General features: G+C 49.2%; 1 protein-coding gene across 1 annotated transcript; it reads left to right on the top strand.

Moving 5' to 3' along the window:
- Positions 1-4,184: 4,184 nt before the first annotated feature.
- Positions 4,185-5,372, top strand: LOC120113180. Its single transcript, XM_039133995.1, has one exon. It carries the CDS (start codon positions 4,185-4,187, stop codon positions 5,370-5,372), a length of 1,188 nt encoding a protein of 395 aa, XP_038989923.1.
- Positions 5,373-23,294: the final 17,922 nt, after the last annotated feature.

The following is a 23,294-nucleotide window of genomic DNA, read 5'->3' as shown; positions in this document are numbered from 1 at the left end:
TCAGTAAAATTTGAACCTTTACTTTCATCCATATGGTTCGAGTTCGAAATGTACGAACGTCAATTAAATTCGGAGATCGAATGCTTCCTGCTCGGATACGTTGGATGGAAGGGCTTATTGGTTCTCTAGTAGCCTCGATGGTACCATATGTAACGTACTCATACGAAAAATTTGTGCCGAAGTCTAGAGGGATAACCGAGCCGAGCCCACGGATAGGAAACGTATGAGTAAAATCGGCCGAAGTACCCAATATTCGGTCATTTCTGCCCGCATCGAATATTCTCCTGCCGGAGTGGGGCCCAGTGAAAACTGCTACACGGGGATGGGCTTGTCCCTTCCTCCCCCCTTCCTCTTTTCCTAAATAAATAAATAAATAAATAAATAAAAATTCAGAACCCTCCTACTCCATTCTGACGGTGGGCTTTTGCTCTCTTTTCCCTCTTTACATCAAATCTAAATTCTTTAATCGTTTTTGATAATATCTTTTTTATGTTAGATTATGATGGTATGTAATTGTTTTTTATTTTCTAGAAGAGATCCATGGACAGTAGGCTGCCTTATCCAAATACTTCTAATCTCCTGCAAGTACAGTATAATTAAGGTATCAAAACTTTGGGAAGGATCACATGCTATATGATTCGGTAATCCATCAGTAGCAAGAGACGAAGACGGGGCCAGACAAGATAATGAGAGGCTTGAATGGACAGATAAGGATTCCTCAAAATATTAAGACCAATTTATTACCGATAACATATTAAGTGGTATTTACAAATCCTAATAGTGTTTAGAAACTAAAAGAATACTTATTGCTTGAAAAATAATCATTTTAGCTTAAGAGCAAAGTGGACATTCTAAAAAAAAGTAGTAAAGCTACTTTTCCACATAATACAGAGTAAAATATTTTATCATATAGGATAGAGTAGTTTATTTTCATAAGAAATGAACTAGAAGTAAGTTAATTTGTTTACATTGTATTAACTTGTTAAAAAATCAAATTCATGAGAAATAGAGCCACCATTAAGGAACTAATTTGTTCATAAAGATATCCAGCTTAGTTCGATAATAGACTTGATGAGCTCGCTATATTCAGAAGTATGCGAAGCTCAAATTTCATTTAGTACTTCATGAACATGTTGAGTTAGAGCACTTTAGGCTCGTAAAATTTATCTCAATTCAATGACAACCTCTTTTGGCTAATGGCTAATAAACAAGCTAAGCTTCAGCGTCTATTGCACGAGTTTAAGTGTAATTTATATGGTTATCTTATAGAACAAATTAACTAAAAAGAGTAGTAGTAATGGACTGGAAGTAGACGACAACGACCAATAAAGAGAGAATATAAAATCGAATAAATTGGCATGGGGACCACCAGCACCTGCGGAGATGAGCCGGATCCACTTCGGCACGTGTGGGACCCGGTTCGCAAACATTCCGGCTCGGCGGCCCAGCCTCCGGGCCCATTTCGGTTCGCAAGTAGTGGAAGTGGGGCGATGTGTGGAGAGCTGGCACGAGACGGTGGCTGACACGTCCGTGCCAAGCTGGAATCCTATTCCCATGTGGATGATGATTGGATAAGGTGGATAATATTCCTCTGGAGCCAGCCTCTGGTATTGAAACATCTCATGGGCATGGGAGTGGAAAAATACATGGGTGTGTGACTCCATTTTCTTGACTCCATTTTCTTGAAGAGGGGGGGACACCCAACAAAAATGGCTAGGGTTTTTATTTTCTTGTAATTTTTTTAATTTTTCTCTTATAATCGTGCATGAGCTCGAATAATTTTGCTGTTTTGTCTTCCTTGACAAATTGGGGGCTCTGCCTTCACTGATAAGTCACATGTTCTATGCTTTATACCTTCAGATAGTACTCTTCATATGCTATATTTAGATTTGGTAGTCTATGTTTTTCTAATTAGTTAGCCAATGAATTGTGGTAGTAAAGAAAACCCATGCATATGTTAGCTTTTTTTTTTTTTCTTTTTTTTTCTTATTAGAAGGGAGGAGCCTGGATATATAATTGTTGTCATTCGTTAATGTTGGCAATGAGCATAATCATAGTTGTAAGATAATGCTATCATTGAAGATCTAGTTATTAACTTGGGTATGCGAAGTAGTGGAATTGGAAAGAGAGGGGAGAGAGGGGGGGATCTAGATATTAAAATTCTTTTATGTTTTTGAATATAATAAATATCTTGTATTGTTGTTATAAGATGTTGTAGTTAATATAAACACACAAACAATATAATTCGAAAACCAATTACTAACAATTTTAGGCTATCTAATGACGTAATCATCATCATATTCATCATAGTTTTTAAAATGCAACCGCATGCATTATAAGATACATAATTTTGAAGAATGATGATGCTTCCACCAATGTTCTTCCACCATATAAAAAATATCACCCGCTCTATATCTTAACAACAAGCCATTCGTCATGCTATATATTTGGGTTGTCCTCAGAAAATTTTAAATAAAATAATCAATGAAAAAACAAAGATGTTTAAGATGGTTGATAACTTGCAATTGCATAAATATATTGAATAGAAAAGAAGGAATGAGCAATATAGATGTCAATGCGCAAATGTTTCTATTAGCAAAGTTGCTATAGCATTGTCCATTTATGTACACTATCATTTGAAGATAAAAATACAAATCCAAAATTTTATAATTTAGCGAACAATTAGTTGGTTTACCCTACAAGTGAAAATGTACTGACCAACAACCCAATTAAACAACAATAGTTATAAACCTTTTCTTTCTTGCACCCTACTCTATCCTGACTATAAATATGACCATTAATTATAGTGGAAGTGCTTTCATTTATAGTAATTTTTCCTCTCTATAGTTTATGGATGGTGGTTATGGAGGCGCACCTAAAATCATAATCCCACCAATCATCACAGCAAATCACGGGCTAAAAATGTCTCAATTTAATAGCACAAAAATAGTTGGCATGGTAGGTCCTCTTGACAAGAGATTAGTAGACATTGGTTCGAAGAATGTTTAGAAGGAGCATAAGAAAAATATGACTAAGAAAAGCTACACTTGGTGGAGTAGTTGTAATAAGTATTCATGTCAATTATTACTTATCAAAATTTTTGAAATCAGCTCTGTCACGCCCCCGCCTCTGCGAGGCACGTGAGGCACCTAGTGCCCACGTGGGGGCCACATGAGGGGGGAACACGGGGCTCCCCTGCCAGATATTGTCCGGTTCTGGGACTTCACGCAAGCGTCCTTCACCCCTCCCCGGTTTTGTTTTCCTCCCAAAACGCGTCTGTAGGATTTGGAGTCACCCGCCTCATATGCCCAGGCTCTGGAACGAGTCTTTCCGATGTGGGACTATTGGGCCTCACACCCTTCCCACCATCGGACAAGAGCCGTCCTCGGCTCTGATACCAAATGTCACGCCCCCGCCTCTGAGGCACGCGAGGCACCTAGTGCCCACGTGGGGGCCACATGAGGGGGGAACACGGGGCTCCCCTGCCAGATATTGTCCGGTTCTGGGACTTCACGCAAGCGTCCTTCACCCCTCCCCGGTTTTGTTTTCCTCCCAAAACGCGTCTGCAGGATTTGGAGTCACCCGCCTCATATGCCCAGGCTCTGGAACGAGTCTTTCCGATGTGGGACTATTGGGCCTCACACTGTGCCAGGGTTACTTACCTTGATTCGCTCACGAATCTCTAGAACCAGATGACAACTTCACTGTACCTATCATCATCATAGAGGACAGATTATCATTTTCTATTTTAATTTATTTATTTATTGTTATTTCATTTCATTTAAATACATCTATTACCTTAATTCTCTATTTATTTAATTATATATTTATTATTATTATTATTTATTATTATTTTTCCTTTTCTCTCTTTTTTTTTATAATCCTACTGTTGCTCAATTATGGAAACTAATAAACGTTGGCTTTCTAATAGGTAAACAATGAGGAACAGAGAGGAACAAGTTTTGAGGAATATTGCAGCTAGAAGGAGAGGGACAAGAGCACCCTCTCGGAGAACTACTAGCCAACCAGTTGAGCCAGCTCCTACCGCGACCGCCACCCAAACAGATTTTGCTGGAGTATGTCAGGTGATGACTCAACTCCTTCAGCAGCAACAGCAGATGCAACAATTGATACAACAACAGATGCAACAGCAGGTGCAAACCACTGTCCAACCTGCATAACGTATGGACTCTTGCTATGAGAGGTTCCGGAGGCTGAATCCTCCTATGTTTGATGGTGGAGCTGATTATTTAGCTGCCGAGACTTGGATTCGGGAAATAGAAGAAATGTTTGATGCACTACAATTTTCCGAAGATGTCAAGATCAGACTGGCGATACCCATGCTTAAAGGAAATGCCAAGTTTTGGTGGACGGCCATGAAAGCTACATTCGAGGGTGATGATGAACAACTGACTTGGAATGAATTCAAGGATATATTCTATGATCAGTACTTTCCTAAGTCAGTGAGGCTATCAAAGGAGAATGAGTTCCTATCTTTGAGGCAGTCAGAGAACATGACGGTGTTGGAATATGCCAACAAGTTCAATGAATTAGGCCGGTTCTGTCCTCGACTTATGGAGGATGATCAAAGCAAGGCCAATAGATTCGAGCAAGGCTTGAGATACGGGATTCGATCCCGGTTGTCAGTTCTAATTTTTAATAGTTACAGGAATGTACTGGACAGAGCTCTGAAGGTTGAAGCTGAACTGATTAGATCAGAAAGAGAAAGAGGTGGCCAGAAGAAGCCTAGGATATCAGGGAATCAGATTAAACAACCAAGAGACTATGAAGGCCCTTCAAATAAGAAGAGATTTGAAGCTTGTTACTACTGTGATAAATTTCATGCTGGACCTTGTCTAAAGAAAGCAGGAGCCTGCTTCATTTGTGGGCAGCCGGGGCACATGGCACGTGACTGTCTGAATAGAAAGGAGAATGACTCTGGACCTGCCAGACCTGCTGATCAAAGACAGAAGGGTGGTGCACGGGTTTTCGCACTAACACAGCAGGATACTAGTGCCTGTGACGAAGTGGTGGCAGGTATGATTCCCATTAATACTATAGATGCTTATGTATTGTTTGATTCTGGCTCTACTCATTCCTTTATATCCTCCAAGTTTTCTACCTCTTTGAATCGCATACCTGATAAGCTAGATGAGCCACTATATGTTGCTACTCCTCTTAAGAAAACAGTAGTGGTTGATTCTGTTTTTAAGAACCGCATAATTCAGATAGGAGATAGAGAATTGATAGCAGACTTGATACAATTAGATATACATGACTTTGATGTGATTCTCGGGATGAACTGGCTGTCCGAGTATCATGCTTGTTGGGGAGAAAACCCAAGTCATTCCTCCTCAGAGGCGCTCGACTAGAGAGCGCCGACCAGAGGCGCTCGACCAAGGAGCCGACCAGAAAGGCGCTCGATTAGAGAGCGCTGACCAAGAGAGGCGCTCGGCTAAAGAGCGCCGACCAGAGAGGCGCTCGACCAAAGAGCGCCGACCAGAAAGGCGCTCGACTAGAGAGCGCTGACCAAGAGAAGCGCTCGGCTAGAAAACACCGACCAGAGGGGCGCTCGACTAGAAAGTGCCGACCAGGAGCAACCCCGCTACAGGACACTCCGCTAAACAACCAGCTCGGCTCGACACCCGTGCCGGGCCCATGTCTTAGCCAAATATCCAATCTCCGCCTAATCCTCTAAAGGATCTGACAACTAAATACATGACTCCACTACAATCTGCCACCATCCCTAAGTCATCAAAGCACAAGATCTCCGCAGGTATTCGGCACGCCCTATCATTAATGCATGAGACCCCCTCAGGCCTCCGATGCACTCAGTCATTAAATGAACACGGCTCAAGATGATCTCCGGATCACTGAACCATCAAAGCGTATGGCTCTCCCTGACCACCGGTTCACTCAGCAATCAATGCACTTGCCATCTACGAACCCCAGGCCCACCACGGCCGGCGGTTCAACCACCCCAACGGGTCCGATCGACCGTGACAGCTCCCTGACTCCGGCCTGATCCGGCCTTATTCTCCACAATGCCATTAATGAGCATGATCGTGCCCAATAATCACGAAAGAAGACAAATCCCCTTGTCACATCCCAGGTAACGTGATACCTTTCTATAAAAGGGAACCTGGGGGGAAGGAGAGGGGAGAGACACAAATACACACAAAGAAATAGAGAACATATATTCTCCTCCTTTACTCCCCCCACATATTAGCCCCCTCTGACTTAAGCTTCGGAGGGCCGGCGCCGGAAAGCCCGGCCACCGGCTTTCTTGCAGGACTCTCCAGGAGGACGCCGCCAGTCGACGCACCGCTATCCACCGTCCCGGCAGCGGAGCTCCTCCCCTCTCGGTTCGCGGCAGCCCCCGGGTCCAATTTCCAGCAACAGTTGGCGCTAGAGGAAGGGCCCGAGTTGCTGCCATGAAACTAAGAAGTAAGGGGGCTTCCAATGCCTCTCGACGTCCTCCACTTAGTCTTGAACACTCTGTCCAGAACTCGCCGCCTCCGGCCAAGTCAACTCCTCAAGTTCGGCCGGAGCAGTTTGATGCCCTGGTGCAATAGGTGCAGGCCTTGGCTACCGCTGTCCAAGACTTGCAACCCAGGGGCATCCCGACGGCACCGCTTCCTCCAGCTCCAGTTCAAACGGAGCCCCCTATAAGCGGGCTTCCCCTACGAGGTCAGGATTCTCAAGTCCAGGCCTCCTTCTGGAGAGAACGCCCAGTCAGAGGCCCTGGTGGCTGGCCACAACCTTCGGAGGCTGAGTCGGTTTCAGGGCAACTTACACCCGAACGAACCGCTGCAGCGGTCCTCCAGAATGATCAACTCGACAAGAAGGTCGAGAAGCTGGAGCGCCAGATCCAGGCACTCCACGGAAGGAAATCGGGACGTGATGGTGACTTCGAGTTCACCACGAAGTCCCCCTTCTCCCCGGAGATTGAAGACGAGCCGGTCCCGTCGCGGTTCAAGATGCCCCAGGTGGAGCCTTACAACGGCAGGGCCGACCCCCTTGACCACCTGGAAAGTTATCGGGTCTTAGTGGCCCTACAAGGAGCCTCGGAGGCCATGATGTGCAAAGCCTTTCCAGCGACACTCCGAGGACCGGCCCGGCTTTGGTTTACCGGGCTGAAGCCGAGTACTGTCTCCTCTTTTGAGCAGCTCGGCAGACAATTCGCCGGCAATTTTGCCGCCAGCCAGCCCCAGCGGCGGACATCGGACTCCCTCCTTGATATCAAACAAAAGGAGGGAGAATCCCTCAGGGAGTATTTGGACCGGTTTACCGCCGCAACATGGGAAGTCCGGAAACTTAACCAGTCAATCGCCATGTCAGTACTAAAGACTGGAGCCCGGTCTTACAGGTTCCTCTTCTCTATCGAGAAGAACTTTCCCGCAGACCTCACCGAAATGCTTGTTCGGGCGCGGAAGTACGCCAAGGCTGAGGAAGCCGTGGCTGTTAGGCGGAGCGGGACCGAGCAGAACCCCAAGAAATAGAAGAGACGCCGCGAGGAGCGTGGCCAGCCCAGAAGCCCGTCCCCGCGTCGAGCTAGAAATCCGCCCCGCCTGAAGAGTCCACCCCGACTACGGGGACCGCCTCAGCAGAGGTCACCACTCCGCCCGAGGTTTCCACCACGGACCCGTGCACCCGAAGGGAGGTATGAAAACTACACTCCCCTCACCGCTCCTCGAGCCGAAATCCTCATGGAGATTGAGGGGCAGGATTACATCCGGCTCCCACCTCCGAAACGAGACTCCGGAGTTCGACGTGATCCCCGGAAGTATTGTCGTTTCCATCGGGATCACGGCCATGATACCGAGGACTGCTATCAGCTCCGGAACGAGATCGAAGTGCTCATCCGCCGAGGGGTGCTCGATCGATTTGTGCGAGGCCGGCGCGAAGAAAAGAAGCCAGCCGAAGGAGCCACACAGCCTGAAGGTTCAAATGCCAACAGGCCCATCGCCGGCACCATCAACACCATCCGAGGCGGGGCCTCGGTTGGAGAGGCTTCAGGGGAAGGAACCTCCTCGAAGCGCCTGCGCACCTCGGAAGCCATCTCTTTCTCAGACGATGATTTGGAGGGAGTCGAAACTCCCCACGATGATGCCGTGGTCATCTCCATGATTATAAATAAATTTGATGTAAAACGCATCTTGATCGATAATGGAAGCTCGGCGAATATTTTGTATTTTGATGCCTACTATAAAATGGGGATGACAGAAGAGCAACTACGGAGGATGAATGCTCCGTTGGTTGGATTTACTGGGGATTCAGTCCCAGTAGAGGGCGAGGTCGACCTCCTGGTCACAGTCGGGCTCGCCCCCCGTAAAAGTACCGCGGGAATGAGCTTCCTCGTGATACGCCTGCCCTCGGTCTATAATGCCATTCTGGGAAGACCAGGTCTCAACGCCCTCCGAGCAGTAGTCTCGACTCGTCACCTGCTCATGCGATTCCCCACCAGCCAAGGAGTTGGCGAAGCTCGTGGGGACCAAACGGTAGCAAGGCGATGCTACATGGCGACCCACGAGGCGAAACGACCAGCTGAGGCGTCCGTCCCAGCAACCGACCAGCCTTCAACTAAAACTCTGGAGGCACGGGTCAACCCTCAGAAAAAGCGGGTGGAGCCTGGTGAGTTATTAATCCAAGTTCCTTTGCGCGAAAACTTCTCCGAGCTAACCGTGCAGGTCGGCTCTGGCCTCAATGAGTGCAAAAGGGATCGCCTCGTCAACTTCTTGCGAGACAACATGGACGTCTTCACATGGTCGCCCGCGGATATGCCGGGGATAGATCCAGAAATCATGGTCCACCGGCTCCAAGTAAAGCCAACCTGCAAGCCCGTGCGACAAAAGAAGCGAGACGCCGCCCCTGAACGACAACGAGCAGCAGCCGAGGAGGTTGAGAAACTCCTTGAAGCTGGCTTTATCCGGGAGATATCCTACCCGGAGTGGCTCGCCAATGTGGTCCTCGTCAAAAAAGCCAGCGGGAAATGGCGCATGTGCGTGGACTACACCGACCTGAATAAAGCCTGCCCAAAGGACAGCTTCCCACTCCCCAGCATCGACCAGCTCGTGGACTCCACCTCAGGTCACGAGCTGTTAGCATTCATGGACGCCTTTTTCGGATACAACCAGATCCGCATGGCGCCAGAAGATGAAGAAAAAACGGCCTTCATCACCGATGGGGGAACCTACTGCTACAAAGTAATGCCATTCGGCTTAAAGAATGCCGGGGCAACTTATCAGAGGCTGGTCAGCCGGATCTTCAAAGATCAAATAGGCCGAAACATGGAGGTCTATGTTGATGACATGCTGGTGAAAAGCAAGGTGGCGCAAGACCATGTGGCCGACTTTGATGAAGCATTCTCCACACTCCGAAGGTACCAAATGAAGCTCAACCCAGCCAAATGCGCATTCGGAGTCACCTCCGGCAAATTCCTCGGCTTTATCATTACACAGCGGGGAATCGAGGCCAATCCTGAAAAGATCCGAGCCCTCCAGGAAATGACGCCTCCAAGAACAGTCAAAGAGGTACAACGGCTTACGGGCCGAGCTGCAACTCTCGGGAGATTCATCTCCCGCTCAGCCGAGCGCTGCCTTCCATTCTTTGCGGCTCTCAAGAAGCCGAAAAACTTTCTATGGTCGGACGAGTGCCAGCAGTCTTTGAAGAGCTCAAGCACCTTCTGGCTTCCCCTCCCCTGCTCACAAAGCCTCAACAGGGTGAACTCCTTTACCTGTATTTAGCTGTCTCCCCTGTAGCAGTAAGCTCGGTCCTGGTCCGAGAGGAGGGCAAACTCCAAAAACCAGTATATTACACCAGTCGGGTCTTGTAGGATGCTGAAACCCGATACTCCAAGCTGGAGAAGACCGCTTATGCATTGGTCATCTCAGCTCGGAGGCTCCGGCCTTACTTCCAAGCCCATACAATGGCCGTGCTGACCGACCAGCCAGTAAAGCAGATCCTGCAAAGATCAGACCGCGCAGGCCGAATCACCAAATGGGCCATCGAGCTCGGGGAATTTGACCTCGAGTACCAACCCAGACCGGCGATCAAAGCGCAAACACTCGCCGACTTCATAGTCGAGTGCACCATACCGGACGAGGTCGAGCCCGAACCTGAGCCACCAATGGAGCAGACCCCGAGTTTGGCATGGACTTTGCATGTCGATGGCTCTTCAAACTCGGGGGGTAGCGGGGCAGGTCTCATCCTCACCAGCCCGGAGGGGGTGGTCGCTGAGCAAGCCCTATGCCTCGAGTTTTCTGCTTCCAACAATATGGTGGAGTACGAAGCACTCGTCGCCGGGCTCAAGCTAGCCAGAGAGCTAGGAGTGAAGGACCTGAAGGCCTTCAGCGATTCTCAGCTCGTCGTCAACCAAATCATGGGCGACTTCGAAGCCAGAGACCCCACAATGCAAAAATATCTTCAGAAGGTACGGAATCTCGCCTCGGCCTTGGATTCTTTCCACATCCAACATGTTGCCAGGTCGGAGAATCTCAGGGCCGACCAGCTGTCAAAACTGGCGTCCTCTCGCATGAGCGAGCTCCCCAAAGCGGTAGCACTGGAGTATCTCCAAAAGCCCAGTACGGAGGAGCCCGAGCAGGCCCTTTGCATTGAGTCCGTGCCAAGCTGGATGGACGAGCTCATCAGCTATCTGCAAGACGAAGTCCTCCCCAGTGATGAACGAGAGGCTCGCCGAATAAAGCGCTCCACCACCTGGTACATATTGCACGAGGAAAAGCTTTATCGGAGATCTTTCACCTCTCCTCTCCTCAGATGTCTCCGCCCAACAGAGGCTGACTATGCAATGCGCGAAGTCCATGAAGGAATTTGCGGAAACCATCTGGGAGGACGAGCATTGGCCCATAAAATTTTGCGCCAAGGATACTATTGGCCGACACTCCAGAAGGATGCTGTGGACTTTATCAGAAGATGCGACCGATGCCAGAGAAACGCCAATGTCCAACGCCGACCCTCGGCTCCCTTAACTTCTATCAGCTCCCTTGGTCTTTTGCCCAGTGGAGAATTGACATTCTAGGGCCATTTTCTCTGGCTACCGGGCAAAGGAAATTCCTGGTCGTCTCCATCGACTATTTTACAAAGTGGGTGAAAGCCGAGCCTCTTGCCCGGATCACCGAGCAGAAGATGCGGAATTTTGTCTGGAAATCAATAATTTGCAGATTCGGGCTCCCCCGCATCCTCATATCCGACAACGGTCGCCAGTTCGACAACCTTCATTTTAGAGAATTCTGCTCCGAGCTTGGCATCGACCACCGCTTCACCTCGGTCGCGCACCCTCAGACGAACGGAGAAACCGAGGTAACAAACCGTACTATTTTGCAGGGGCTCAAAGCCAGGCTCGACAAATCCAAAGGACAATGGGTCGAGGACCTATACAATGTCCTGTGGGCTTACCGAACCACATTCCGTGTCCCCACCGGCGAGACTCCTTTCAATCTGACATATGGAACAGAAGCTGTCATCCCGTTGGAGATTGGACTCCCTTCTCTAAGAGTAGAACATCACGATGCCAGCTCCAACTCCTCACAGCTCAAGAACAACCTTGACCTAATCGAGGAAACAAGGGAGGCCGTCCGAGTTCGCATGGCGAGGTACCAGCAAAAGACAGCTCAGTATTACAACGCCAGGGTCAAGGTCAAATCCTTCAAAGCAGGGGACCTTGTCCTCAGAAGAGCCGAGGCCTCCCGACCAACTGAGCAAGGGAAATTGGCTCCAAATTGGGAAGGACCCTACCGAGTCACGCGCATCCGCCGGCCCGGAACTTATAAGCTAGAGTCTCTAGATGGGACTCCCATTCCACGAAGCTGGAGTACTGAAAATCTCCGCGTGTACTACCAGTAGAACCCCAAGGGGTCCCCCACTATTCAACCATAAAGTTCATTTTATGACGGTTTATGCACTTGTTCGAACTCACCAATTCTCCTAAATTGTCTCATGATACCAGGCTCGTTCTCCATCGGCCAACGAGCTCGGCTCGTTCTCCATCGACCAACGAGCTCGGCTCGTTCTCCATCGACCAACAAGCTCGGCTCGTTCTCCTACCCCGATCACGGTCGGGATGCCCCGATACTTCGGGATGCGGTCTTCATCGACCAACGAGCTCGGCTCGTTCTCCATCGACCAATGAGCTCGGCTCGTTCTCCATCGACCAACGAGCTCGGCTCGTTCTCCATCGGCCAACGAGCTCGGCTCGTTCTCCTACCCCGACCACGGTCGGGATGCCCCGATACTTCGGGATGCGGTCTTCATCGACCAACGAGCTCGGCTCGTTCTCCATCGGCCAACGAGCTCGGCTCGTTCTCCATCGGCCAACGAGCTCGGCTCGTTCTCCTACCCCGACCACGGTCGGGATGCCCCGATACTTCGGGATGCAGTCTTCATCGACCAACGAGCTCGGCTCGTTCTCCATCGGCCAACGAGCTCGGCTCGTTCTCCATCGGCCAACGAGCCCGGCTCGTTCTCCATCGATCACAGAGCTCGATTCAATCTCCTGTTCGTGATCAGCGAAAATTCCGTGATTGGCTATCTTGCCGGCGTCCCCCAAAGAACGGACTCCGAGCAGAAAAGCGTCTTCAGTCGCCAGGCGAAGTTCTCGGCCTCGGCGTAAGAACGCTCACGGTACCAGGTACCCATTCAATTAATGACATTACATTATCTCATTTATTTTCATTCTTGGATTCTTCTCTGGCCGGCGTCCCCCAAAGAACGGACTCCGAGCAGAAAAGCGTCTTCAGTCGCCAGGCGAAGTTTACGGCCTCGGCGTAAGAACGCTCACGGTACCAGGTACCCATTCAATTAATGTCATTACATTATCTCATTTATTTTCATTCTTGGATTCTTCTCTGGCCGGCGTCCCCCAAAGAACGGACTCCGAGCAGAAAAGCGTCTTCAGTCGCCAGGCGAAGTTCACGGCCTCGGCGTAAGAACGCTCACGGTACCAGGTACCCATTCAATTAATGTCATTACATTATCTCATTTATTTTCATTCTTGGATTCTTCTCTGGCCGGCGTCCCCCAAAGAACGGACTCCGAGCAGAAAAGCGTCTTCAGTCGCCAGGCGAAGTTCACGGCCTCGGCGTAAGAACGCTCACGGTACCAGGTACCCATTCAATTAATGTCATTACATTATCTCATTTATTTTCATTCTTGGATTCTTCTCTGGCCGGCGTCCCCCAAAGAACGGACTCCGAGCAGAAAAGCGTCTTCAGTCGCCAGGCGAAGTTCACGGCCTCGGCGTAAGAACGCTCACGGTACCAGGTACCCACTCAATGTCTTTACGTTCTCATTCACTTTCATTCTTGGTTAATTAATTACCTGAATGAACCCCCGACTGACGTCGAGGCACCTGGTCGGGCCAATCATCGCTCGGCCTCACCCATCCTACATGCACCGTTTTATAGCAAGCTTGGTTTATACCGTCAGCTCAATGAATCCCCATCACGAGCTGACGGGCGTTCAACCCGTTCGTCGGAAAAGGTCCGATCATCCGCCTCGGCAACTCGAGGTCCGGACTCAAAGTTCACTAAAAATTCTAAGTCTTAGTGACCCAGTCCTAGGGCTCGGTCAAATTCTGAGCTAAGCTCGAAAAAACTCCCCCGAGCCCGAACGCATCCTAGACATAAGCGTCGCTATATTACTGATCGAAGGACCGAGCAATGGAAACTCGAACCTGAGCTCGGCATGCCTAGCCTAAACGCAAGTCCAACTATGTGGCGGACGAAGTTGGGGCCGCAGAGCCCATGTCCTTGGAGCCTAAAGTGAATCCAAGCAGAGAAACCTAGGTCTACCAAAGATAAAAACAAGGCATTTGCAAGTTACGAAAAATATACGTATATTCATTTCAAAAAGCCCGTAGGCTAAGTACAAAGCTCGGGCTCGGCCTTAACAAGTGTAGGGGCCATCCCGACTTACAAAAAAAAAAAAAAAACTATACTAAGGCTCGGGCTCGGCAACTTCAGGAATGGCCGGTTCTGCGGTCAAAGCCTCCTCCTCGGTAGCCTCGGCAGTACCGGGAACAGCTTCGGAGGCCATCTCGGTGGCCTCGGGAACAGCCTCGGCCAGACCTCCCTGGTCGGCCTCCGGAGCTTCTGCCTCCGCCTCCGACCTTTCGACCCCTGCTCCTGGTCTGAGCAGGCTCAGGTCAAAGTCCGGAAGGAGCCGCCGCAGTTGGTTGCGGAAGTCCTTGAAGCCCTGGATAAGCCCGTTCACACCTTCCTCTTCTAGAAGGTCACGGAACTCCTCCGACTCGCGGAAGAGCTTAACCACGTCTTGGGCCTGCTCCCGAGCCTCTTGCTCCCGAGCCTCGTGGTATGCGGCTTTCCGCTCGAGGTTTTTTATTTCCCGCTCGAGCTCTAAGGTTTTGAGGCGGGTATTCCCCACCTCCTGCTCACGGGTGGCCAGTGCCAGCTCGGCCTCGGCCAAACGAGCCTCCACGGCGCGCACTTCAGATCTCGCCAACGTGTGCGCGCCCTTCTCCTCTTCGAGCTCGGCGGTCAGAGCTCGAACCTCATCCTCGGCTGCTCCCACCTTTGCTTGGAGCACAAGGCGCTCGACCTCGGACGCCTGGCACCTTGCCTCGGCCTCCTCGTGCCCCCGCTGATGCCTCCGGGCCCGCTCCCGGTAGTCTTGCACTATGTCCATCAGCGTCTCCGTCTCGTGCAGATGCTGTAAAAAAGACGTGAGAAACATGAGAAACTAAAAATAATACTTGCATAACTGTACAAACAGGAAGACTAACTTACCCGGACGGCGGAGCAGAGAGTGGAGTCCATGAAGGCGCCGTAGCTCATGGACCGGATTTTGGCCTGGTCGACCGAAAGTAGCGCGACCCGGAATACTTCACGCGCCACTTGGGGATTATCGAGGGCCGAATCGCCCTCGAAGACCGACCAGACGGGAGCGTAAGGCACCCGCTCCCGTGAGCCCGACGAGCCCGGAAGGCCGACTCGGCTGGCCCGGGCGGAGCCGACCCCGCAGCTCCTTGGCTGCTCCCCGGCTCGGAACTGGAGGGATGGGGTCGGACAGGCGGCCGATCTGACTGCCGCAAAACCGGAGCGGGGCGCGCGAGCGCCAGACCCGCTGAACTTCCCCCCTGGTCGGCAATTGGGGCTTCCTGCCGACCAGGAACCTGGGAAATTGGCGTCGGGCACGGGAGCGCCACCGTAGCTCCGCTAGAGCCCGTGCCCCGACCAGCTTCGGAGCGCGCGGGGCGAGGAGCGCCCACCTCGACCGCTGCGGTCGCTGAGATCTTCGCTTTCTTCCTCGGCTCGGTTGGTTCTCCCGGGAGCTCGGCCGCCCTCTTTTGAAACCGGGCGTATAGGACCTCGCTCTTGCTCACCATCTTTGCGATATCTGCAAGGACGAGCAGGATTAGAACTTGGAACTATAACAAAATGAAAAAGACACCCTACTATTACCCTTACCCTGAGGACGCGCCGAGCTCAGGCCAACGTTCACCAGAGCGTCCTCACTTATGAGGCCGCTCAGTAAAATACCGCCCCCGAGGCTGCGAATGGTGTTGATAATCCCCTGCTCGCGCGGAGAAAGCTTGGGGACTTTGTTGACGGACCTGAGTTGGGTCGGCCCCCACCTAGGGTCAAACCCCCATGTCCGTTCAGAACCTAGGAAGAAGAACTTATTCTTCCAGTCATGAATGGACGAAGGAGCGCCCTGAAAGAGTGGCCGACCCGCCCGAAGGGCGATGTAGAGCCACTCTCCGTCTCCTGGATTCGACTTCAACACAAAAAGTCGCCGGAAAATGTTGACAGAGGTCGAAATCCCATACAGTAAACACAACGACAGGAAACCGACCACTGTCCTCCAGGCATTCGGAGCGAGCTGCGCCGGAACCAATTGGTATACCGTCAGCAACTCGTTCACGAAGCCGTGAAGAGGAAATCGTAGGCCGGCCCAGAGTGACTCCAAATACACTCCAATCCGGCCTACCGGAGGATCGGTTACCCGATCCCCCCGCCTGGCGGGCTCCAAACAGAACCCTTCTAGAGGGAAAAACCACTCCTCGGTCATCTCGACCTCCAATACACTCATAGTGGACTCGACTTCACTCGGACCGGGACCCATTAGGAGGAAGAGAAAAAGATCGAAAGAAAAAAGGACCTGTAGAAGATGCCGGAGAAAGAAAACTTCGGACTGAGAAAAGCTGAAGGAAGAAGACAATAAGAAAGGAACGGGAGGCCAGGTGAGGGTTAATATAGATCCCTCCAACGGCCCCGATCAACAAGAAAAGCGCTGCACCCCGTTCGGATTACGACGCGTGTCGGCCCAAAAGACAGAGCGCCATATTTAATTCGGGCTGACGCTTCGAACACAGAAGCGCCCCGACGGATCGTGCGGCCCCATCATGAGCCCACGACGCGAGGACGCTTCGAAGAAGGCATCCCAATAATGAGACATTTCGGGAAAGAAGAGACGCCGCCTATTAATGGCACCTCGAAGCGCCCGATAATTCGAAACGCGCGATAGTTTAAAATTTTCATAATTCATAATGACCCAACTAAAACTACTTCCCGCGCTCAAGCTGGTAACCAGCTGGAACTCGGAAGTCGGGGGGTAGTATTGGGGAGAAAACCCAAGTCATTCCTCCTCAGAGGCGCTCGACTAGAGAGCGCCGACCAGAGGCGCTCGACCAAAGAGCGCCGACCAGAAAGGCGCTCGATTAGAGAGCGCTGACCAAGAGAGGCGCTCGGCTAAAGAGCGCCGACCAGAGAGGCGCTCGACCAAAGAGCGCCGACCAGAGAGGCGCTCGACTAGAGAGCGCTGACCAAGAGAAGCGCTCGGCTAGAAAACACCGACCAGAGGGGCGCTCGACTAGAAAGTGCCGACCAGGAGCAACCCCGCTACAGGACACTCCGCTAAGCAACCAGCTCGGCTCGACACCCGTGCCGGGCCCATGTCTTAGCCAAATATCCAATCTCCACCTAATCCTCTAAAGGATCTGACAACTAAATACATGACTCCACTACAATCTGCCACCATCCCTAAATCATCAAAGCACAAGATCTCCGCAGGTATTCGGCACGCCCTATCATTAATGCATGAGACCCCCTCAGGCCTCCGATGCACTCAGTCATTAAATGAACACGGCTAAAGATGATCTCCGGATCACTGAACCATCAAAGCGTATGGCTCTCCCTGACCACCGGTTCACTCAGCAATCAATGCACTTGCCATCTACGAACCCCAGGCCCACCACGGCCGGCGGTTCAACCACCCCAACGGGTCCGATCGACCGTGACAGCTCCCTGACTCCGGCCTGATCCGGCCTTATTCTCCACAACGCCATTAATGAGCATGATCGTGCCCAATAATCACGAAAGAAGACAAATCCCCTTGTCACCTCTCAGATAACGTGATACCTTTCTATAAAAGGGAACCTGGGGGGGAAGGAGAGGGGAGAGACACAGATACACACAAAGAAAGAGAGAATATATATTCTCCTCCTTTACTCCCCCCACATATTAGCCCCCTCTGACTTAAGCTTCGGAGGGCCGGCGCCGGAAAGCCCGGCCACCGGCTTTCTTGCAGGACTCTCCAGGAGGACGCCGCCAGTCGACGCACCGCCATCCACCGTCCCGGCAGCGGAGCTCCTCCCCTCTCGGTTCGCGGCAGCCCCCGGGTCCAATTTCCAGCAACAATGCTCATATCGACTGCTATGGCAAAAAGGTAGTGTTCCAGATACCTGATGAACTGAAATTCTTCTACCAAGGTGATGCACCCACCATGAAGCCCTCCTTGCATATTATTTCTGCTATGAGTGCAAGGAAGGCACTAGGAAAGGGGTGTCAGGCCTATCTAGCCTATGTTGTGGACACTCAAAAAGAATCAGGACTAGATGATATTCCTGTTGTGAGGGAATATCCAGATGTTTTTCCGACGGAGCTACCTGGGCTACCTCCTGATCGAGAAATTGTTTTCGAAATTAATCTCATACCGGGTGTTGGACCAATCTCTAAGGCTCCTTACCGGATGGCCCCTGCGGAGCTGAGAGAATTGAAAGTTCAGCTACAGGAGCTTCTAGAGAAGAAATTCATCCGTCCGAGTGTTTCTCCATGGGGGGCTCCTGTACTATTTGTAAAGAAGAAGGATGGAAGTATGCGGCTGTGTATTGATTACCGAGAGCTGAACAAGGTGACAGTGAAGAACAAGTACCCTTTGCCCCGCATTGATGACTTATTTGATCAGCTGCAAGGTGCCCAAGTCTTCTCCAAGATAGATTTGCGATCCGGTTATCATCAATTAAAAATAAGAGCTGAGGATGTGCCTAAGACTGCATTTCGAACCTGATATGGCCATTACGAATTTTTGGTTATGTCTTTTGAACTAACCAATGCACCTGCTGCCTTTATGGACTTAATGAACAGGGCCTTCAAACAATATTTGGACCAATTTGTTATTATTTTCATAGATGACATCTTGGTCTATTCTAAGAGTAAGGAAGAACATGAAGATCACTTGAGAAGGGTATTGCAAACTCTTCGGGAGAAGAAGCTCTATGCCAAATTGAGCAAATGCGAGTTTTGGCTGGACAACATCGCATTCCTTGGGCATGTGATTTCCAAAGAAGGGGTATCAGTGGACCCAAAGAAAATAGAAGCAGTGGTGGACTGGCCTCATCCTACAAATGTGACTGAGATTAGAAGCTTCTTGGGTTTGGCTGGGTACTATAGAAGATTTGTGGAAGGATTTTTTCAGATAGCTACTCCTTTGACTCGTTTAACTCAGAAACGAGCAAAGTTTGAATGGGGCGAGGATTGTGAACGAAGCTTTCAGGAGTTAAAGCAAAGGTTAGTGTCTGCTCCTGTTCTCACTCTGCCGTCTAATATTGGGGGTTTCACCATTTATAGTGATGCCTCCAAGAAAGGGTTGGGCTGTGTACTGATGCAAAATGATAAAGTAGTGGTTTATGCCTCTAGACAGTTGAAACCCTATGAGCAGAACTATCCGACGCATGATTTGGAATTGGCAGCGGTAGTCTTCGCTTTAAAAATTTGGCGACACTATCTGTATGGGGAGCCATGTGAGGTATTTACTGATCACAAAAGCTTGAAGTATATATTTACCCAGAAAGAGTTAAACATGAGGCAGAGGAGATGGCTCGAACTACTGAAAGATTATGATCTAAATATTAAGTATCATCTGGGAAAGGCTAATGTGGTGGCAGATGCCCTCAGTAGGAAGTCAGCAGTGGGCACAACAGCTTTGCTCACTACTCAAAAACAAATTTTGAAAGATCTCCACATGATGCAGATTGAGGTGACTACCAAGGATGCTGAGAACATGCTGGCTAGTTTGATGGTACAACCCACCTTGATAGAGAAAATAAAGGCTGCTCAACAAACAGATGTACAGATGTGTCAGCTCAAGAAAGATGCAGAAAGAGGGTTGCGACCCGAACTCAGGATTCACCCAGATGGTACTCTACGATTTGGGAGTAGACTGTGTGTACCTAAAGATGCTGACTTGAAGAAAGAGATTTTGGAGGAAGCTCACCAATCCTATTTCTCTATTCATCCTGGTAGCACTAAGATGTATAGAGATTTAAGGGAACATTTTTGGTGGAATGGTATGAAAAGAGAGATAGCCGAGTTTGTAGCTCGGTGCTTGGTATGTCAACAAGTGAAAGCTGAACACCAAAGACCTGCCGGATTGTTGGAGCCATTGGAGATACCAGAATGGAAATGGGAACACATCACCATGGACTTCGTTATTGGGCTTCCCAAGACAGTTAAGAAAAATGATGCAGTGTGGGTAATTGTTGATCGCCTCACAAAGTCAGCTCACTTTTTACCCTTTAGGGTTGGCACTTCACTTGATAGGCTGGCGCAGAGGTACATTGATGAGATCGTGCGCCTACACGGGGTACCGGTGAGCATTGTATCTGATCGAGACCCACGATTTGTATCTAGATTCTGGAGAAGTTTTCAAGATGCTATGGATACTGAATTGAGGCTCAGCACTGCTTACCACCCTCAGACCGATGGTCAGTCAGAAAGGACGATCCAGACCTTAGAGGATATGCTGAGAACATGTACAGTTGATCTTGGAGGTTGCTGGGATAATCATATAGCCTTGGTGGAGTTTGCTTATAATAATAGTTACCATTCTAGCATCAAGATGGCACCATATGAAGCCCTTTACGGGAGGAAGTGCAGGTCTCCTCTGCATTGGGATGATGTTGGAGAAAAGAAGTTATTGGGTCCAGAATTAGTGCAGAATGCCAGGGAGAAAATCTTGTTGATCAAGGAAAGACTCAAGGCAGCTCAGGATAGACAGAAGAGTTGGGCAGATAAAAAGAGGAGAGAAGTAGAATTTCAAGCAGGTGATTTTGTTTTCTTGAAGATTTCACCCTCGAAAGGTATCATGAGATTTGGAAGACATAGTAAACTAAGTCCACGCTACATCGGGCCCTTTGAGATTCTGGACAGAGTTGGAGAGGTTGCTTACAGATTAGCCTTGCCACCCGGGCTATCTAAAGTACACAATGTTTTTCATGTTTCCTTACTGAGGAAGTATGTCTCTGATCCCAGTCATGTGGTACAGTATGAGCCATTGCAAGTTGACGAAGATTTGACTTATGAAGAATTTTCTTTACGTATTATCGATCGCAAGGAGCAAGTTTTGAGGCGGCGTACCATCCCATATGTGAAAGTACAATGGAGCAACCATTCAGAAAGAGAGGCAACTTGGGAGCTTGAGGATGAAATGCATGCGAGGCATCCGCAATTCTTCGAAGTCTCAGGTATGTGAATTTCGAGGACGAAATTTTATTTAAGGGGGGGAGAATGTGAGGCCCAAGCCGAAGGAGAGGCCGGAATCCTCGGCTGCATCTTCTCGAGCGTAACGGGGGCAAGATCCGCGGCGGCCATTTGAATGGCCGATGAACCCACACAACCGCCGCTGAAATCGCGGCGGTAATTTAAAATTTTTCTCTCTAAAATCCCCCATTGAACCGCATTTGAGATCCACCAAGCACTCCTCCTTTTCCACCCCACTCTGCCTCTAACCCCTTTTCCCTCCTCCGCTGCTAGGGTTTGGAGCTCGCACCAGTGCCGCCGGAGAGAGTAGCCGCAGCTTCTCTTCATAGCAAGGTAAGCCTTAACCTTATATCCTTCCTACCTTATGATAATGAAATAAAAGAAGAGGAGAAAAAGGCGTATCTGTGATTGTCAGCTTGTCGGCTCTCGGTCGCAGGTATCGTCTGGCTTCGGCCGCAACCACCGCCAGTCGTCGGAGGGGGCTGCAGTCAGATCGAAGTCCTTCCCTTTCTCCCTTCTGGTGGGACAAAGGGGGCGACTCTCGTCTCTTTCCTTGGGTGAACAGAGGAAGAAAGAAAGAAAGAAAGAAAAAAAAAAGGGAGGGGACTCACCGTGGGCGCTGGCCGCAGGCGCGGCCTGCGACTGCGGCGCCGGAGGCCGGGGAACGCCGGCCGCAGGTGCGGCCTGCGACTGCGATGCCGGAGGCCGGGGAATGCCAGCCGCGGGCCGCAGGCGCGGCCTGCGACTGCGGGCGCCGGAGGCCGAGGAACGCCGGCCACGGCCGCAGCCGCGGACCGCAGGTACGGTCACGGCCGCAACCGTGGGTGCCGCAGGCACCGCGGGTGCCGCTAGCCGGCCGAGGGGGCGTCGCCGGCTGCTGCTTGGCCCTCTCGAGCCCGATCTCCCCTTACAGGAGAAGAAAGAGGGAAGGAGAAAAAAAGAAGAAGAAGAAGAAGAAGAAGAAGAGGAGGAGGAGGAGGAGGAGGAGGAGGAGGAAGAAGAAGAAGAAGAAGAGGAGGGGAAGCTTCGGGAATGAAGAAGAGGGGAAGTTTCGGGAGAAGAGAAGCAAAAAAAAAAAAGAAGAAGAAAAGAAGAAGAAGAAAAAAAAAGAGAGAAAAGGAAAAATAATAATAAATAATAATAATAATAAATAGAGAATTAAGGTAATAGATGTATTTAAATGAAATGAAATAACAATAAATAAATAAATTAAAATAGAAAATGATAATCTGTCCTCTATGATGATAGGTACAATGAAGTTGTCATCTGGTTCTAGAGATTCGTGAGCGAATCAAGGTAAGTAACCCTGGCACTGATCTTATTAATTTAGAAATCACTGTTTAATTGTAAGAATAAAATAATAAAAAATATATTGTTATGATGTATTTTCTTAAAAGTAGGATCAAGCATATGATTGCATGTGATTCATGGTTTGGTTAAATTGCATCCTTCATAAATATTTCAGTATAAATTATGGTTATGATAAATTGCATGAAAATGATATTTGTGGCATGATTATGAATTTTATACATTACGATGAATTATGGTTATGATAAATTGCATGAAAATGAGATTTAGATTTGTGGCATGATCATGAATTTTATACATTACGATGCCATTTGTCATTTTCCAACCTATGTATGAAAGTATGACTTACGAAAAAGAATAATGATTTATGAACTCTCAGAATAGCTATGCCTACCTCTAGAAATAGAGGTCAGTCGACCCCTCTGGAGCTAGTTTCCAACGAATATGGCCCTCTGCCAACGGGTTAAAGTTGGTAACGAATAAGAATAAGTTATAAAACTTGTCGACTACGAATACGAACCCTGTCACGGGATTATAGTGACCATAGCAGCACATCTGTCTGAGAGTAAGATTTATAAAGTATGGATGAATGGCAGCATTTTTATAAGACTTGCATTATCATGTTTATGAACTTGCATGGTTGAAGCATATTGTGCTTTATAACCTGTTTTGAATAATTTATCTATGAAATGCTTTATTTTCTGTTAAGTTCTTCAAATGATGCATTGGCATGAGAAAAATTATGCTTGATCTAATAAGATAGTACATGGTTACTTACTGAGTAGCAAGCTCATACCCCTCCTGTTGTTTTCTTTTATTTATTTCAGATAATTAAGGCGATTAGGAGCGGGAAAGAGTGAATGAAAATGGGAGTTGAAGCATAGTTACAGGGACTCTTAGAAGTATCTATGTTAATAAGTTTGGGTTGTAATATTTCAAACTCAAGTATTTGATTTAGATGCACGGTATTTGCTTCTTTATGATTAGTCAATAGATTTGATCGGATTTGGTTTTATTTTATGAAATAAGATTGTTATCATGGGCTGCGTGTTATTGTGGGCAACAACCTATAATAGCACGGCCATGTCATAAACCGGATTTGGGGCGCATAATATAAAAAAAAAAAATCATGTCCGGATCCGGGGCGTGACATGTGACATGGTGTGAGGCCCAATAGTCCCACATCGGAAA

This window comes from Phoenix dactylifera, chromosome 14, assembly GCF_009389715.1.
Source record: "Phoenix dactylifera cultivar Barhee BC4 chromosome 14, palm_55x_up_171113_PBpolish2nd_filt_p, whole genome shotgun sequence".
In the NCBI taxonomy this organism is placed as follows: domain Eukaryota; kingdom Viridiplantae; phylum Streptophyta; class Magnoliopsida; order Arecales; family Arecaceae; genus Phoenix; species Phoenix dactylifera.
Note: the sequence above shows the minus strand (reverse complement) of the source record. Positions and strands in the feature narration are given on the sequence as shown.